Raw genomic sequence first — 18,978 nt, 5'->3', positions numbered from 1 at the left:
TCTCTCCTGAAATATCATTACACAAATTTACATACTAATGAGATGGATGTGCTCATTTGTTTTTATAAAAAGAATTAAACCTTGACTGAATATTTGATATTACACAGTAAAAGTTGATCAGTGTTTTATTATCAATTACCAGTGTTTACAAAGTCATTTCTCGTCAATATGCAGTGCAAAATAGCAAAATTATGATTCAAAGATTGTTGTAAGTGTTATCCTAATCCCAAACCAAAATTCATTTCGTGATTTTTTTATACAATTTTAATGAAACTCAAGCCATCAAACATACCTGCACAATGCAATCTAAAATTATCATACTTCCACACCAAGGAATCATGAGATGGGAATATTAGGGGTCATTTTCTGTTACATTTCTGTAGGAACAGAAAAGTTAGTTTGTACAGTGAAAACATGGAGTGGGGAGGGGTGGCTCAGCAGTAAAGGAACCCAAGCCTGAGGGCCTGACTTCTCAAACCCCAAAACTCGAGGGATAAAAGAAAGAATGATGCTCACAAGTTGTCCTCTGACCTCCACACATGCACTGTGTCATGTGCATGCATGCAACACACACACACACACCACAAAATTGAGCTTTAGTATTTCTGCAACATTTGCTGCACCCATACAACAGTGCCAAGTGTGCGTGGTGTGCGTTTAGAACCAAGGCTATGGAGAAGCTGCATGACATAAGTGGCACTGGCAGAAAACCCTCAGATTCACCACATGCTTGATTTCAAACTAATCTCTTGTTCTTTTACAATATGAAGAAACTTTTTATTGTTGACAATTTTTTTGCCTGCGCACGCACACACACATATACATTTAGTTGCACAACCATTTATAGGGTGGCCATATATACTTTGAGATGGTAGGACATAGGGCACCTCACTTTAATTCTGGCTATTGCTACTTTACAAGGTAGAAGGCATTATTCTAAACAGAATAGGAAAGTACAGATGTTAGATGAGGACTCAGTATTCAGAAGCAGACCTTATCTCTAGAACTAAAAAGATAAATTCAGTACTGGTCAATAGCTGAGCCTCAGTAGAACTGGAAATGTCAGCTCACGGTGCTAACCCCAACTCCGATGCTCAGGGAGGGGATGCAGAGACAAGAGAACCAGCACATGTTATAGATCATCCTAGCACAGAGTAGATTCTCAAGCAGTGAGGGCTACATAGCTAGGCCACATACAGATACTACTGTTTTGTTTTGATTTGATTTGATTTGATTTGTTCAAGCCACCTAACTGGAGTATTCCTAGCCTCAGAAGTCACAACACCATGCATACGAAGACTTTGTCCTAACTTTGCTGTCTGATCTAAATTCTCCCTATGACTGAACCTGCTCCAGTCATCCTCACCCGGAGAGAGGTTTGTGTGTTCTTGATTAGATCTTTCATGATCCCATTATGATGCCAGGCCTAGGTTGTTGCCATAGCACCCACAGGACCTAGGGCTGGGAGCACCAGGCCTGCCCAGAGCTCACTCTGACCTCGGCTCCCACTGCACTTCCCACCTGCTGAGCCCCTGCATCTTCATCTAGGCACCCGGGTACCCTCCATACTAGTCTCTGCCCTTTACCTCACCCTCACTTTCAGAGTCTAGACTCACTCAGCTGGGCGCTTCCTTCTCCCGCCTTGCCACTCAGACTTGCTCTCTTCCTCACCCTTCCTTTCCCATGCTCACAGACCCCTCTCTACCTTCCCATTCCTTAGCTGGCCTTTGTTCTTTCTACTACACTGGCCTCACCCCTCAACTCCTCAACCTCTCACTCCCAGACCCCCTTAACCCTCTTGCTTTCTTTCCACCAGTTGAGCCGAGCCAGCTATATCTAGAGATCACATTATGGAGCCTGAAAAAGAAAAAGAGACAGTGGCCCCTAGTGAGCAGAATCTGAGCCCAAGACCCAGCACTAAGCCTTCAATTACGAACAGACAGCCGAAAATGAAAAGAAAAAAAAAAGATTTAGAGGAGCTGAAGAAGGAAGTGGTTATGGTGAGGATGCCCAAAGCCAATTGCCCTTGAAACAAACACCCTTCAGCCTTCTGCTGATATCTTCCACATCCTACCTGGAGAACAAAAACACTGCCAGGACTACCCTTCCAACCCCCTCCTTCCTCCCTGAAGTCACCGTCTCACCTTGATGACCCTCTGTTCCCTCAGGATGATCACAAGCTAACATTGGATGAGCTGAGTGCCAAGTACTCCGTGGACTTGACCAAGGTAAGAGCTGCTTGAAGCAGAGTCCCCAGTGACTGAAAGTGACCCCGCCATCAACTCCATATCCAACGTTGTACCTCTTACCCTCAGCCCCACAAAAGCTCTACACAACTCTACTTGGAAAAAATGGCCACAGTAACTACCCAAGGAAGCCGTGCTAGTGTGGATGGATGGAAATATGCCTTTTGTTTTGTCCTCTAGACCTGTTTTTACTCTTAGGATTTATCAAGAACCCCAAAGAGCTTCCGCTTAGGTAAAAATGACATTACTGGTATGTCATAGTAAAATTTAAATTGGCACATTTTGAAAGTATTTCCTGCTTCATTTATAAATAGATTAGTCTCTGAGGATGTGGTTCCAGAGTAGAGAATCCCCTGCCTGAGTTTGATCCTCAGAGTCAAGAAAGAAAAAAGAGAAGGAAAAATGGTTTATTATAAGCTAACAGCAATAATTTTTTAACCACATAACTATACTTTTCAAAAACAATTAGTGTCATCTTACATTTTACAAATCTCTTTAATACCTAACTTTCTTTCTTTTATATGTTTGTTTTCTCTAGACAAGGCCTTACTATGTAGCTCTGATTAGCCTGGAACCCACTACTGTGTAGACCAGGCTGGCCTTGAACTCATAGAAATCCACCTGCCTCTGCTGGGATTAAAGGTGTATGACATTACTTCCAGCATTTAATGTTTAGCTTTCTAATAGAAAAATCTGAAGTCTCATACCTTTTGGTATTAGATCTATCATGGAATATATCATGATATCTCTGGAAAACTTGAGTTAGCTTTCTATTACGGTGACAAAATATCTGAATCTGTGGTGTTAGAACAAGAAGGGTCCCCGCAGATTTATGTTTGAATATTTTGTCCACCAAGTAAGTGGCAGAACTTCTGGGGAAGAATTGGGGGGTACGGCCTTGTTGGAGGAGGTGTGTTATTGTGGCTCTAAAGTTTTAAAAGTCCAGCCATTCTGAGCAAGAACTCTCTCTGCCTTGTGCCTGTGGATCAGGATACATGCTCTCAGCTACAACCTGCCTGCTGCCATAGTCCCTGTCATGGTAGTCATGGCTCTAACCATCTGGGACTGTGAACCCCAATAAATACTTGGTGTAGGTTGCCTTGGCCATGGTGTGTCTTCACAGCAATAGAAAAAGGTAACTTAAGACAGAGACAAACAGTGTAAAGGAAGAGAGAGGAATTCTGACTCAGAGCTTTAGGGTTCGGGTCATGGTCTCTTGGCTCCACTGCTCCCACTTCACCTGAGGGGAGGAAGAGAGCCATGTGATGGAACAAAGCTGCTTACTTCATGGCCAATAGGAAGATGGGGGAAGAATCCCAACATACCTTTCAAGGATACCTCCCAGTCCTCCATTCCCTTCCCTGAACTATCTCCTGACAGCACCTTCACAACACCACCATCAGCTTGGAATCAGGAAATATCTAAGAGTCAAACCATAACATTTACCATACATTTTTTTTTTTTTTTGAGACAGGACCTTACTATGTAGATCAGGCTGTCCGGAACTTGGTGGCCAATCATCCATCCTCAAGAATGAGTAAAGAAGACAATGATTTAGTATTGTTATTAAAAGCTTCAGATGCTTGAGAGAATAGTGAAGGCCTCTTGGGTCTTTTTGAAGACAGGCTAAGGGAGTGGTTGATAGGCTTTGGTAGATTCTATTATTAAGGAAAAAAAATCACAGAATTGTGTGCATAAGGCTAGAATAAAATCTGTGCACTAGTGTCTTTTGATTTTTCCCAAGTTTCCAAATTGGAAAGCCAAAGCATGAATGCCAAGCCGTTACCAGCATCATGGATCATAGCCCCAGTTAGCCTACTATACTGTAATCATCTCTATATGTTTGTTTCCCAGCTTGAGTTCCCTAAGAATGAGGAACATTCTTGAATTTCATTTGTTCAATTGATTGATTGATTGTGAACACCTAAGTTAATGTGTGGAGGTGTGATTGTGCCACAGTGTTCACATGGAGGTCAGAGGACAACTTGTGGAATTCGGTTCTCCCTACCGTGTGAGTCCAAGAATTGATTTAAGTTGTCAAGCCTTGCTGCAACCAAACTTCCCAACCTGCCATCCCAGAGTCCCTTCCGGTGGAGACCATTCCTATTAATGATGGTATTCTCGGCTCCTATCACATGACCAAGCCCCAAGATAAAATATTTAAGTTCAAAAGGTTTGTAAACCAATCCATACACAAATGAGCAAACAAACAAAAAAGCCCTATATAAGTAAGCATGCTAAATGAAGCCCTTCTACAATACAAATTCTAAAATCCTACCTTATCAGAAAGAATCTTCAGAAGGATGTTCCAAGGCTGCTTTAGGGTAGTCCTATCCTGAGGCTGTAACCAGTAGGTCCTCTTGCTGTAACTGGTTCTTCTTCACAACTTCCTCTCCATCTTTATTTCTTCTCCACACAGGGTCTTAGCGTCAGAGATGCTCAGGAAATTCTGTTTCAAAATGGACCAAATGTACTAACCCCTCCTCCAACCACCCCAGAGTGGATCAAATTCTGTAGACAACTGTTCGGTGGCTTCTCCCTCCTGCTGTGGACTGGTGCCTGTCTCTGTTTCCTGGCCTATGGCATACATGTACATTATTACAAAGAAGAAGCCAACAAAGATAACGTGAGCGTGCTCCCTCCCCCCAAACTCTCAAATTCTTCTGACTCAAATCACCAATAGTTCAGAAGTTTCTGGGGAAGCTCTTGGTCTATCTTGGTCTCCTGCAAACTCTATCTAGAAAGCTTCTGGTTCAGCTCCCTGTTATACCAATCTACTCGCCAAGTAGCCATCACAGTGTTTTGCAATTCCCCCCCCCCCTTTGGGGGGGTACTTATTTATTTTATGTATATAAGCACACTGTCGCTCATCTTCAGACTGTAGCTGTCTTCAGACATACAGGAAGAAGGCATCAGATCCCAGTATAGATGGTTATGATCCACCATGTGGTTGCTGGGAATTGAACCCAGGACCTCTGGAAGAGCAATCAGTGCTCTTAACCACTAAACCATCTCTCCACCTGCAGTCCCCCACCCTTTCTTACTCAGAATGCCAACCTCTTCATCTCTTGATTTCCATGGCTCATTCTTCGCCTCCTGCCTATAGAGGGAGAGGAAGATTCCCATTCTCTGGGAGTTTTCTGACCACTCAACACAGTAGTTTAGGTCTTCATTACCAGGAAGCCAAGTGTGCCAATACTTCCCAAATGCTCTTCAGCCCTCAATCCCATGACTTCCTCCAGCCAGAGGAAGGTTGTTCCCTTGGCAATCTGTCTGAGGATACAGAGGGGAAATAAAAGGATGTGCTAATGATACTTTCTCTGTCTTCAGCTGTACCTGGGTATTGTACTGTCTGCCGTGGTCGTCATTACTGGATGCTTTTCATATTACCAGGAGGCCAAGAGCTCCAAGATCATGGAGTCTTTTAAGAACATGGTGCCTCAGGTAGGTAGGACTTGTATGTGGGAAGAGATAGTTAGAGGAAGTACAGATTGTGACCAGTTATATAATCGCTCAGTCCCCTGAAGACTGTCACACACAGTGGGTGCGCTGAATGAGGCTGGTGATGAGAGAGCCTGGAAATTACCAGGAGAAATGTAAATAAAGCTCTGATGGTAATAGCCACAAATCGTCTAGTCTGAAAGTGACAGTAAAATGAAGAATGACCCTCCACAACTTAAATAAGGACATCTACGGAAAATGAAGCCACTGGGGAGGCTGACATTAAAGTCAATGAATCTGCGGAAATGTTCCATTTTTTAGAAAGCTAAAAAGATACAGCGATATGAATATTCTGGTAAAGATATAGGCCCTGAGCCTGATGCTGTGTTGGGAGACAAAGCCTTAAAGAGACATACTGGGTCAAGTGCCAAAAGCTGAAGTGTACACAGGAAATGTGAATATTGCATCAAAATGAAACCACTTGAAACTTATCACTGTGTTGTCATAGAAAAGAGTAATCTAGAGGCCAAGAGATGGAGGCACTTAACGGCACTTGCTGCTTATGTTGGCTAATTTTGTGTCAACCCAACACATGCTAGAGTCACTTGGAAAGAAGGAATTCAGTTGAGAAAATGACCCTACCAGATTGGCATGTGGGCAAGCCTGTGGTACATATCCTTGATTGATGTGGGGGTTCCAAATCACTGTGGATGGTGCCACCCCCTCAGCTGGTGGTCCTGGGTGCTATAAGAAAGCAGCTGAGCAAGCCATGGAGAGCAGCCAGCGAGCAGTGCTCCTCCATGGCCTCTGCATCAGCTCCAGCCTTGAGTTCCTGAGTTCCCTGGATAATGGACTATGATAAGGAAAGTTTCAGTGACATGAATCCTTTTCTCCCAACGGTGACTTTGATCGTGGTGTTTATCCGAGCAATAGAAACCCTAACACTTTGTTCTTGCAGAGGACATGGGTTCTGTTCCCACACCCTAATGGTGGCTTACAACCACCTGAAACTCCAGTTTCAAAGGATTCTCACCTTCCTTCTCTTCTGGCCTCACAGGCATCAGGCATGAACATGGTGCATATCTATATATGTGTGTATGTACATACATTGTGTGTGTGTATATATATATATATATAAATATATGTACATATATATATACACACAATGTATGTACATACACATGTATACAATGTGTGTGTATACAATATATATATATACACACACACACAAACATAAATCTTTTTTTAAGAGAACAAAGATTATGTAATTTTTTGCAAAAGCACACAAGAAGTGTTTAGGTTAAATTCTCCTGATGTGTATAACTTAGAGACAAGAGAGGATAAAGCAACTGAGGTGAAAAGTCAGTGGGTGGAGACAGGAGAAAGTTTTATAGGTGTGCTTGTCACTATTCTTATTACTGAAAGTTTTCTGAAATGTTTTTAAAGATATCTGGAACTAGTATGACAGCAGATTGGAGTTCCTAAATACAAGCCTAGAAGCTTTTTAAAAAAATTGTCCCAAATCATGCAACAATATTATCATGTTCTACCCTTGTAGCCTAAGATTTTCTTCTCCCTTTAATGTCAACATAATTTAAACCTTTCTTTGCGTAAGAGTTTTGACTAGGATCTTGGAGTCTATCAGGCGACACTGATTGCCTAATATACCACTCAAACATGGCTTTTGTCACAGTTCTGTGTTGGTGCTGCTGCTCTGGTCTAAGCTGGCTTCAGCTTGCTCTAGGGACAAACAGAAGATAACCTTATTCACTCCTCAGTTGAAAGGATTGGGTTGCTTGGCGCTCTGGCTTGTTCATGGGAACAGAGGGGTTCCCAGGAACAGCAGGGCAAACTTTAACATGAACAATTTTTTTTTACTAATTTATTTATTTACTTTACATCCAGATCCAAAGTTTCCCATCCCTCCTCTCCTTCCGGTTCTTCTTCCCCTTTCCTCCCCCACCATTCACTCCTCCTCTCTTTCTCTTCAGAAAAGGGGAGGCCTCCCTTGGGTATCAAACAGCCTTGGCACATCAAGATGCAGACTAGGTGCATCTTCTCCAGTTGAGGTTAGATGAGGCAGCCACTTAAGGGAAAGGGTCCCAAAGGCAGGCAACAGAGTCAGAGACAGACCTGCCCCCACTGTTGGGAGCCCCACGGGAAGACCCTTGCAGGCTTCGTGGTTGTCGGTTCTGGCCCCTATTGGCCCAGGTTAGTTGATTCTGTGGGTTTTCTTGTGGTGCCTTGACCTCTCTGACTCCTCCAATCCTTCCTCCCCCTCTTCATCGGGATTCTCCAAGCTCCACCTAATGTTGGCCTGTGGGTCTCTGCAATTGTACATGAAATAATTTTTTAAGCCTTTATTCTTACCACATTTGCTAAAATCTTCTGGGCCAAAAATAAAAAAGAGATTACATGGTCCATTCTACATTTAGGGACAAAGAGATAGATCCCACCTCTTGATGGAAAAGCCATCAATGTCACATTGCAAAGGTTCTGCAGATAGCAATAGCAGAGATAACACAGAAGAATGGAGATGGCAGTGGAGAGGGTTGGAACAGGACAGGAAGTAAGAGGATGTATAACAACCCTACATTGTCTTCCTACAGCAAGCTCTGGTAATTCGAGATGGAGAGAAAATGCAAATCAATGTAAGAGACGTGGTTTTGGGAGACCTAGTAGAAGTGAAGGGTGGAGACCAAATTCCTGCTGATATCAGGGTTATCTTTGCACAAGGATGTAAGGTGAGGAGATTCGGAAAGCTATAGGAGGCAATGTCTGGCTCTAAGGCACCGTGAAGACCTGGGCTTAGTCTTAATATGATCTTATTATTCAGAACCTTGAGACAGAGATGAGGGTGGTTCAAGGGAAAGAAGATGAGGTGCTGGGAGTACAGTAGCTTATCTCCATGTCTGCGTGTTAATGACATGATGGTTCTGACAGACAAGGTGGTGCCTTGATTCATGAATCCACCCTTTGTCCTATGACTGACTGCCTTTTAACCTGTCCTTCCCATCACAGGTAGACAATTCCTCCTTAACAGGGGAGTCAGAACCCCAGTCTCGCTGCCCTGACTGCACCCATGAGAACCCTCTGGAGACACGGAATATCATCTTCTTCTCCACCAATTGTGTAGAAGGTGAGTATTGAATCATATGCAGCACAGACTCAAAAGAAGAGATGGAAACACACGGCTGTTAAAACCTTCTGTTTTCTAAAGGTTTTAGAGTAGGAAGACAGTATCCAGGTTGGCTTCTCTGTCACTCAGGTGCTTAATGACTTCTGGGGGAAAAAAAGTCAAAGCCATCATTTCCAAATTAATACTAAAACCTGCTACCCCTCGATTGCTTATGGACTAAATGACATCAATATAAAATGCTCGGCACAAGGTATAACACACTGTAAGCATCCTGTAGTTGTTGACTTATGTGTTGGAAATAGCACAGAGTGGAGGAATGTTATCCGTCCCTGCCAGGTCACTCTCCTAACTCCTTTTACCTTCCAGAAGAAAATACCAACACCACCAGCTTGAATGAATTACCAGAAGTGTCCCTCAAACTCTACCATTCAAACACTGGCTTTGTCCCCAGAATGAAAGGAAGGGACTCCTGAGCCAGGACTTAACAACATTTATGTCCCTCTCCCCTTTGCCCTTTTCCCTTAAGGAAGCCTAAACATACCCACACATTACTAACGCTTAAGAATAAATGTCTTATTGTCTAAAGATAGGTGCTTTCTGCAGAATAGATAAATGCATAGAACTGTAGTGTCAAGCACTATAAACATTTTTTTTTTTTTTTTTTTTTTTTTTTTTTTTTTTGGTTTTTCGAGACAGGGTTTCTCTGTGTAGCCCTGGCTGTCCTGGAACTCACTCTGTAGACCGGGCTGGCCTCGAACTCAGAAATCCACCTGCCTCTGCCTCCCAAGTGCTGGGATTAAAGGCGTGCGCCACCACTGCCCGGCTAAACATTTTTTTCTGACTACCACAATATCACAGTAAACTCTATAAAGTCCATAGAAATTATAGGCTCACCACAGTTTAGAGTAGGATCCACCAGAGAAGAGGGCGATTAGTCATTCTTTGAAAGCTGTCTCCACAGCCCGCGCTTGCCTCCACGTCTCACACTGCTCCACGCGGAGAGAGTGCTAACAACCTCTCCTCATTAAATCACTTTACTTGACAATGTCTTAATAATAACAACAATGTTCAATGTACATTAAGGAAGAACCCAACCAGAAAGAAAATATATCATTTGATTGGTACACAATACATGAAACATAATTATTGAATGTACAGAAAAATGCAAACTAGCAAGATTCCTCTGGAAAATGCTGTATTTTGGCTGTTATGTTTAGGAGAAAATTTGCTCAGGTTTATGTTTCCGAAGTAGGTTTTTCATCAGCTGAGTGTATGCTGCTGAGAAGCGAAGTAGACAAGAGTGGGTGAAGGCACTCCAGCTGAGAAACAAGGGCCTGTCTTAGAGAAAAGGGACTTAGTAGGAGACAAGCAAAATCCAAATGTAGCCAATCAGGTAGAACTAGCTAGATTAGGCTAAGGAATTTTGTTTTGTTTGTTGAAACATATCAGGTCTCACTATGTAGTTCTGACTGTCCTAGAACTTGCTATGTAGACCACCAGGCTGGCCTTGAACTCAGAGAGATCCTGATGCATGCTGAAATTAAAGAAGTGTCCTACCATGCCCGCCACACTAAGTAAGTTTTGTACAGCTTGCTGAGTAATAGCATCTGCCTTAGACCAGTTTCCCCTTTAACCTTCACCCTAGACCAGTTTACAAATCAGTAACATAAATACAACTTTATCCTTGCCTCCCAGCTGTCATTGCTGTGGACTTTGATAGGCAATGGCACGAATCCCTCTCTCTGTGTTCCCATGCTTCTAGGGGGCCTGATCTCTCTCTGGTGATACATGCAAGGTACATGAGGGAACAGTCTGTCCTAAGATACAGGATATTTGCTCTTATCAGCTTTCTTCCAGTTTGATGCTAGCCATCTCTAGACACACAGGGAGCACTTATTACATTTAAGCTTGTCTGGCTAGATATGTGCATGAAGTAGATTTCAATAACACTGTAGCCACCTACACCCACCTTATCAAAAATATAAAATCCTTTTAATATCTTTCAGTCATTTTATTATTTTCATAAAGTTTCAGAGAACCCCTGGGTCAAGCACTTCAGAGGTTGTCTGTGGGATGTTTTACACTGTGATCCTCTCGAGAGCCCTCCTTCCCCATAGTACTGGCACATCCACCTAAGGACTCTATTGTTAGGTTCTTTTTAAAAATAGTTGTGTGTGTGTGTGTGTGTGTGTGTGTGTGTCTGTCTGTCTGTCTGTCTGTCTGTCTGTCTGTCTGTCTGTCTGTGTCTGCATATGTGTCCCACATATACTCAGGAGCCCGAGGTCAGTAGAGGTGATTCCTCGAACTGCATTTAGAGATGGCTGTGAGCTACCATGTAGGTTCTGGGAACCAAGTCTAAGTTGTCTGCAAGAGCAGGAAATGCTCTTAATCACTGAACCATCTCCTCAGCGCCATGTCCCTTGACTGTTGCTGAAGGCAGTTCTAGAACTGGTGACAGCCAGCTGCTCTGTGCCCCTGTGTTTGTGGGATCTGTCCCTATGCTTCACGTGTATAATTTTATACTGACTCTTTAGATAATCTTTTATTCACCTGAATGCCAGAATAAAGTTGAGTGTTTACCATACATCTAACCTTATTCTAGACTTTTTTTGGAGACATTTTATTTCACAGCTTTGTGGGTTCTTTGTTGTTTCTCCTCTTCCTCTTCTTCCTCCTTCCCCTCCTCTTCCTCCTCTTCTTCCTCTTCTTCCCCCTCCTCTGCTTCCCCCTCCTCCCTTTCTCCTCCTCTTCTTCCTCCTCCTCCTCCTCAGCGTCTCAAATACTGGATTTCTAGGTGTAACTCACAGCAACTGCGCTGTGCTTCATTCCATGTTAAATACGAGGAAGCATGCTACTTTGTCTCAGGGAAAAGAACTACTTGTTCAAAAAGTTGATGGTTCAGCCCTGTGCCCTTCTGCTTCTGAAATAAAAGTTCTTTCCGTGGGTTTCTTTCCCTGGAAATTCTATGACTTGAATGGTAGGACTGACAGGCACTATGGGAAAGCAAAACGAACGGTTTTAAACAATCTTGTTTCAAAGTTGTGGGCAAAGTCAACCACAGTGTCCTGCATAGGGAACAGAACTGGTGGAGGAGGGAAAGGCCCTGGAAAAGCACAGGAAACAGGTGTTATGGCTTGTGCTACCCAGCAGAGGTCAGACTAGCTCTAGTCAGAAAAGCAAGGAGGGGGCTCCTCAGGCAGAGTTTCTCAAATGCTGACACTGGAGAGGTCTTTGTTGTGAGTATCAGGAGGGCCCAATGAGCCTGTAGGGTGCTTAGCGCCTGTGACTTATACACTTACTTTTCCTGCCTGCACAGAATCCTATGTCTTACTGTAGGGATTCCCCACTAGTTCCTCATAACTCAGCCAAATTTTGACACTAACTACGTCAAAATAGCATCAGATGAGGGTTCAATACCATGAAACTCTTCCTACGTCAGTCTCTAGTCCAAGTAATAGGCTGTCATCCATACTTCTGACAGGGTGGCTGTGAACTGGAACTCCTGACTTTTTCCTTAAGGCTGTCAGAAGTCAGGGAAGCACGTAGCCTACATTTTGCACTTATTGATAGGAGACAAATGAACAGGCAGATGGGAGACGTACACCGGGCACGGGATGTGGGCAGGGATGTAGAGTTTCTACCTCTTGAGTATGGTCTCCCCCAGATACCTCCATGTGTTTGCCAGCCTGGAAGCTCTCCATATGAAGTTGTCATTGGCTTTTTCATGGGTGTTTTATTACATAGATATGACTGATTTGCCATTAGTAGTCAACTCACCCTTCAGCCTCTCTCCCCATCCTGGATGTTGTGCTGTAGAGCTGAAAGCCCAACCTATATTTGCATGGCTGGTTCCAAACTTCCTCATCCTGGAGCTACCCAAGAGCCCACCAAGAGTTGCCTCATTAAAGCAAAAGTTTCTCTTACCAACTAGGGATTCTATGGAATTTGGAAGCTCTCTGTCTGATAGTCCTATCACGCCAGAAACTATAAAGTGTCAGGAACCAGTCATGATAACAAAAGATTCTCCTAGCAATACAACCAATGGATTTTAGAAGTTCTACGTCAGTAACTGGGTGGTGATACCAACCCAGGCATTTCTTACGCTGCCACAGTATGGAGTCATAGCTGCTTCTTTCATTCACAGGAACAGCCCGGGGTATTGTGATTGCTACAGGAGACTACACAGTAATGGGCCGGATTGCTTCCCTGACATCAGGCTTGCAAATGGGCAAGACCCCCATTGCCACTGAAATTGAACACTTCATTCACTTGATCACAGCTGTTGCAGTCTTCCTTGGCATTACATTTTTTTTCCTCTCGCTTATCTTGGGCTATACCTGGCTGGATGCTGTCATTTTCCTCATTGGCATCATTGTGGCCAATGTGCCAGAAGGGCTGCTGGCCACTGTCACTGTGAGTAGACAAGGGTGGGAGGGGTGACCTCTGGGCAGACAAATGACCCCAGGGAGAGGAAGTCCTTACTATCACTTCTGTTGTTAATGAACTTCTGAGGTGAGGGATATCCCTGAGATACATACAGGCATCAGAAGCAAGTTCGTTCCCACCAGCACTACCCTGCCTTCCTCTACCGGTGCCTCTGTGACTATTGTTTCACCTCAGTGAAAGAGGAAGCAAGATACAACAGAGAAAGTCTGTTAAACTCAGCCAAATCACTTAAGATCTTCAGGCCTCGTGTATTTGTTAGCTTCTAGAGAAATATTAATTTAGGATTAGAGGATCCTACTGGAAAGAACTCCAAGGCCATTTAAAATCAACCTTTGAGCCAGCACTGAATGTCCTCTATAAAAATCCATGAAAGATAATTGTGGTTTGTTTCTGAGGCTGGCGGACATAGCTCCTTTGTCTCAGTGCGCCTTGCTCTTAGCTCACTTTAATTAAACTGAGCAGAAATAGGATTCCCTGTTCCATTCTGGTTTTCCCAGCCAAGATAAGTTTGGTTCTTTGCTTCCTAATGGCCTAAGTCCCCCCCCCTCCACCTCATCATGTCCCCTCAGATTCTCCAAGCAATCCCTTTTCCCTTAATCATCCTTCCTATGACACGGTCTCAGCTCTGTCTTACTAATAACTTGTTTGGGTATGCTCTAGTTTTTCAATAGTCTTCTTAAAATAGAAATAAGGATAACATTTAGGGTATGTTAGGACTAGTTTTAAAATGCTAGGAACTAGCAAGATAATGTAAATAAATTATAAATCCATAATCGGAATTCTGTACATAATGTGTCCAAAGCACAATAGCTTGTTAATTTTTAAAAACAACCTTACCTTCAATTTATGATTTAAAAAAAAATGTTCTGGTTGAGATGATCTCTCAAGGGCTTTTCAGTACTATGACATCCTTTCCCACTGGCATTATCATTCCCTCCTGCCCAAACTTTTCTGAAACTATTGGCAAGATGCCCTGTCCATACATAGCACTGTATACTATAACAAAACATGACCCCTCAATGTGGTCCTTGAAGAGAGTGGATCTGAAAGACAGGAAGTGGTCTAGGACGGAAAAGAGGCTCCTGAATGGAAGATCCAAAGGTGTCCAGGGGGAGGAGCCTGTGCTCTGTGACAGACATCAGAGGAAGGCACTGAACCCTTGCCATAAATCAGTTCGTCGGTGTCCCTTATGCAGATCACAGGTGGGATTTCTAAAGACTGGGTTAGGATAAAAGGGAAATAAAAATACTCAAATTTCCAAAGCAAAGTGACATGACCAGTCCTCGCCTCAAGCCATTCTTTCTCTTTTTGGTGGACTTAGGTGTGCCTGACGCTGACAGCCAAGCGCATGGCTCGCAAGAACTGTCTGGTGAAGAACCTGGAGGCGGTGGAGACACTGGGCTCCACATCCACCATCTGCTCAGACAAGACGGGCACCCTTACCCAGAACCGCATGACAGTGGCTCACATGTGGTTTGATAAGACTGTGTATGAGGCCGACACCAGTGAGGAACAAACCACGGGTAACTAGCCAAAAGCAGAAGGACTTGGGGTGGGAAGGTTAGGAGAACCATGACACCAGACACACAGGAGAGATGACATCAGACACACAGGAGAGAGCTGGAGTATGGAAGGAAGGGAGGAAGGGCGTTACGAAATATCAAGCCAGGCAGTGGTGGCACCGGCCTAGTCTCAAAAGACCAAAAAGGAAAAAGAAAAAAAGAAAGAAAAGCGATACTGTCTCTGTGCAGTGTGTGGGTTAAGGAGAAAGCGAATAACCCCTGCTTCATTTATTTGACCTGCAACTCCTCCTGTAGCTGAGAGTGCTCTTGACCTCCTCGTTCCCCAACTGACCTCCCCCTCAAAGTCCAATCTCTTGTTTTAAAGTCTGTGTGCTTACAGCTCTCTCCCTTCTTCTTCCCTAGGGAAAACATTTCCCAAGTCCTCGGACACCTGGTTTTACTTGGCTCGAATTGCTGGCCTCTGTAACCGGGCCGACTTTAAGCCTCATCAAGAATCTCTTCCCATAACTAAGGTATCAAGTTGAAGTGGAAAGAGGGTACTTCAGTGACTAATATCACCTGACCCCTTCCAGAAAAGTCTGCTTCTCAGTGGTTTTCTACACACACCCTTCCCTCCCCGTTCTGCCTCTCTGCTTGAGACCACAGGTAAATCCCGTGCCCAGATGATATACCCCTGGACTTACTGTACTATCCTTTCCTTGCAGCGGGCAACAACGGGGGACGCTTCTGAGTCAGCCCTCCTCAAATTCATTGAGCAGTCTTACAGCCCTGTGAGTGAAATGAGACAGAAAAACCCCAAGGTGGCAGAGATCCCCTTTAATTCTACCAACAAGTACCAGGTACAGAACTGACAGAGGTGACGGGGGGGGGGGGGGGGGGGGGATCAGTGGGGAGCATGGACACCCCAGTGGGGGGCGCTATACTTTTTGCCTTCAGCTGTACTTTGGAGTATGGCACTAGTTCATGAGATCTGGCATCCCACGTAAGAGGGAAGCTCACCTCAAGGAAAGTGACAAACGCTGAGGAGAGAGACGTAGGTGACAAAGGGAAAGGGTCCACACAGAATGCTCACCCATGTTGCTGGCAAGGAGAACACGTCATAAAATGCTAAGATAGGCAGAGGCAGCTGAGGCTGCCTGCTGGGAGTCACACACAGCTATTAGTCTAAACCAATGTCTGCTATGAAATTTGCCACCATAGACACTAGGTTGTGTCTGCAAGGGACTCTGTTTCCTTCACCATCAATTACCCCCGTCCCTTCATGAAGTCTTTAGTGCAGCTATCACGAGACAGTTAGGGGTCACAATACATGTGTCATATTTTCTCTGTTTGTTATTGTTTTGTTTTGCTTCGTTTTGCTTTAGAGACAGGTGTAGCCCCAGCTGTCCTGGAACTCACTTCCAGGCTGATATTTTTCATTTTCAAAAGCACTGATTCGTTATCCAGGGAGGAGCAGGTAGGAGAGGGAGAGGGTGAGTGATGGTCAGGAATACAAACAATGAAATCCAGAGAAACTACACATGATGCCTCAGGGTTACTCTGAATTTCAGGTAAATTTGACCTATAGTATGATAGACCCTGTCTTTAAAAGGAGGAAGAGGAAAAAAGGAGAATGAAAAGGAAGCTGAAGAGAAGGAGGAGGACAAAAGAGTAGAGAAGGAGGAGAGGAGGAAGAAGGAGGTAGAGGAGGGAAGGAGGAGGAGGAGGAAGGAGGAAGAGGAGGAAGAGGAAGCCATTGCTCCTCCAAATCTGTGTATTTCCATGAAGACCAGACATCTGAGTGTGTGAAACAGGGTTATGAAATAAGACTCCTAAGTCAGTTTTGCCTTTCTGTCTTCAGGCATAAACAAAATAACAGTCTATATGGATTTTTAAAACCCAATTACTTGTACCTTCTGATGGAACACTAAGTGATAAGTGGATTCACACTGTAATAAAACAGGGCTTCCACAGCTGCAAATCGGCTGCAAACTTTATTCCTACTTTTTTCTGACACTTGGTGGCCTCACTAACCAGACAGGAATTCTGTGGCTTGGCAGAGTGTGAGTAAGGCCTTTGGATGAATCCGGCATCTCTCCCTCCATGTGGTTAAAAATAAAAGTCAAACATATTCATGACATTGTTGGAATGTCTAACAAGTAACCATGTTCCCCCCAAATTACCATATGAGTGCTTCTGAGTTACTGAATATCATTCAAGTGGCAGAACTGGTCTCTGTGGTTCACGGTGTGTGACAAGCCAGCCCCACTGGACTCAGCTCCAGCAGATGCTAGCTCTGACAGGCTTTGAGTGAACTGCTATAATTAGCTTGCTCCAAGGGCAGAGACTCCAGTCTTTGAAAGGAATGTGTCTTACTTAGCCTGTTGGTCTCTTACCATCTCTGGAATAGACTGTAGTCTGAACATTTCTGATTTCTCTTTTTCTCTCCATCTTCTTTATATCCTCTTTACATGTTTTTTTTTTTTTCCAGGGGATTGGGGGATAGGGTCTCACTGTGTATAGCCCTGTATGTCCTGGAACTCACTCAGTAGACCAGGCTAGCCTCAAACTCAGAGACCACCTGCCTTTGCTTCTTGAGTGCTGGGATTAAAGGCAGGCACCACCACCAGCACTCTGTTCTTTATATAATCTTAACAACAGCAGAAAAATTTTGGACAGATACAGTGGTGTATGCCTCTATCTCAATATTCAGGAGGCAAAGCCATAAGATTCTCTGTAAGTATGAGGTCAGTCTGGTCTATAGAATAAGTTCCAAGCCAGAACTTCGTGAGACCCAGCCAAACAAACAAACAAAAAACCAAAACAACAACAGCAACAAAAACCCCCACCTATTTCTTTTTTCCTTTCTTTTCTTTTTTTCTTTTTGAGACAGTGCCTCTCTACATAGCCTGGAACTCACTACACCAGGATGGCCTTGAACTCACAGAGATCCACTTGGAGAATTAAAATCATGTGCAACCAGACCAAGCCAAAGCCCTTCTTTGGGGGGAGGGGCATGTCATGGATTCCATGCAGCAGCCAGAGGACAACCTGCGAGACTGGTCCACTCTTTCCACTGTCAGTACAGTGACCAAATTCAGGTCTTCAGGTTTGGCCTCAAGCCCCTTTATTTGCTGAGCCATCTTGTAATCTTTTTCTTTTTTTAAGATTTATTTATTTATTTTATGCATGAGTACACCGTCTCTGTCTTCAGACACACCAGAAAGAGGGCATCTTATTCCATCACAGATGTTTGTGAGCCACCATGTAGTTGCTGAGAATTGAACTCAGGACCTCTGGAAGAGCAGTCAGTGCTCTTAACGGGTGCACCATCTCTCCAGACCCCTCCCCCATCTGTAATCTTATATCAAGATTTTTATTTCCTGTGACCAAGTTAGTAGAGTAAGGAGCTCTTGTACTCACCTAAGCCTTTTTTATTCATTCAACAAATATTCACTGATCACTGAGAATACTGAGCTTTGTTAATCTTACAGCTTCCTCCTTAAACATTTTTTTTTTCCTTTTAACGACTCAAACATAGCTTGAACATAACTAGTCATTCTTTAACAAATCAGCTGTAACCACATTTTATGAGCCAGTGGCTCACCCACTCAACATCCAGGAAATGCAGTCTGGTCTCCTCTGTGTTGCCACAGTTCCTTTCAGTTTGCTGATTCTGTCTCCAACAGGGGCCATAGCAAGCAGTTCCTATAAGTCAAAAAGAGGAACTCTACGGGGTGGCTTTTCATAGACTGGAGATCCAAGGGAAGGCAAACCCAAGCCACCTGATTGCTCCCTCTGCTCGCTCCAGATTCTTTTCATGAATTTACCTCGCCTTTCATCATCAGACATCCAACCAGTAGACAATCTCTCAGTGACATCTCCTGCCTGTAGAAGAATGCTATAAGGCTAAATTATTTAAAATTTGTGCTTCAGTTTCGTTTCTTTTTTTTTTTTTTTTTTTTTCTTTTTTTTCTTTTTTTTGTTTTTCGAGACAGGGTTTCTCTGTGTAGCCCTGGCTGTCCTCTGCCTCCCAAGTGCTGGGATTAAAGGTGTGAGCCACCACCGCGCGGCTTGTGCTTCAGTTTCAAAGCTTGGGTTTTGTTTTTGTTTTGCAGCTAAAAAAAAAAAAAAAAAAAAAAAAAAAAAAAAAAAAAAAAAAAAAAAAAAACCAGACAAAAGACAAAAAAAAAAAGAAAGGCGC

General features: G+C 43.7%; 1 protein-coding gene across 1 annotated transcript in view; it reads left to right on the top strand.

Moving 5' to 3' along the window:
• The first annotated feature begins 1,441 nt into the window (after positions 1-1,441).
• Positions 1,442-18,978, top strand: part of LOC117721554 (sodium/potassium-transporting ATPase subunit alpha-4) — a 37,029-nt gene continuing 19,492 nt past the window's right edge. Inside the window, exons 1-11 of the mRNA XM_034520303.2 lie at positions 1,442-1,556; positions 1,817-2,000; positions 2,169-2,228; positions 4,666-4,872; positions 5,577-5,690; positions 8,297-8,431; positions 8,709-8,826; positions 12,971-13,239; positions 14,594-14,795; positions 15,198-15,307; positions 15,500-15,634. Coding sequence (XP_034376194.1) covers positions 1,851-2,000; positions 2,169-2,228; positions 4,666-4,872; positions 5,577-5,690; positions 8,297-8,431; positions 8,709-8,826; positions 12,971-13,239; positions 14,594-14,795; positions 15,198-15,307; positions 15,500-15,634 — 1,500 coding nt within the window. The 5' untranslated portion in view covers positions 1,442-1,556; positions 1,817-1,850. The remainder of the gene's footprint in view (positions 1,557-1,816; positions 2,001-2,168; positions 2,229-4,665; positions 4,873-5,576; positions 5,691-8,296; positions 8,432-8,708; positions 8,827-12,970; positions 13,240-14,593; positions 14,796-15,197; positions 15,308-15,499; positions 15,635-18,978) is intronic.

This window comes from Arvicanthis niloticus, chromosome 16 (assembly GCF_011762505.2).
Source record: "Arvicanthis niloticus isolate mArvNil1 chromosome 16, mArvNil1.pat.X, whole genome shotgun sequence".
Classification (NCBI taxonomy): domain Eukaryota; kingdom Metazoa; phylum Chordata; class Mammalia; order Rodentia; family Muridae; genus Arvicanthis; species Arvicanthis niloticus.
The sequence above is the reverse complement of the archived record's forward strand: the minus strand, read 5'-3'. Positions and strand labels throughout refer to the sequence as shown.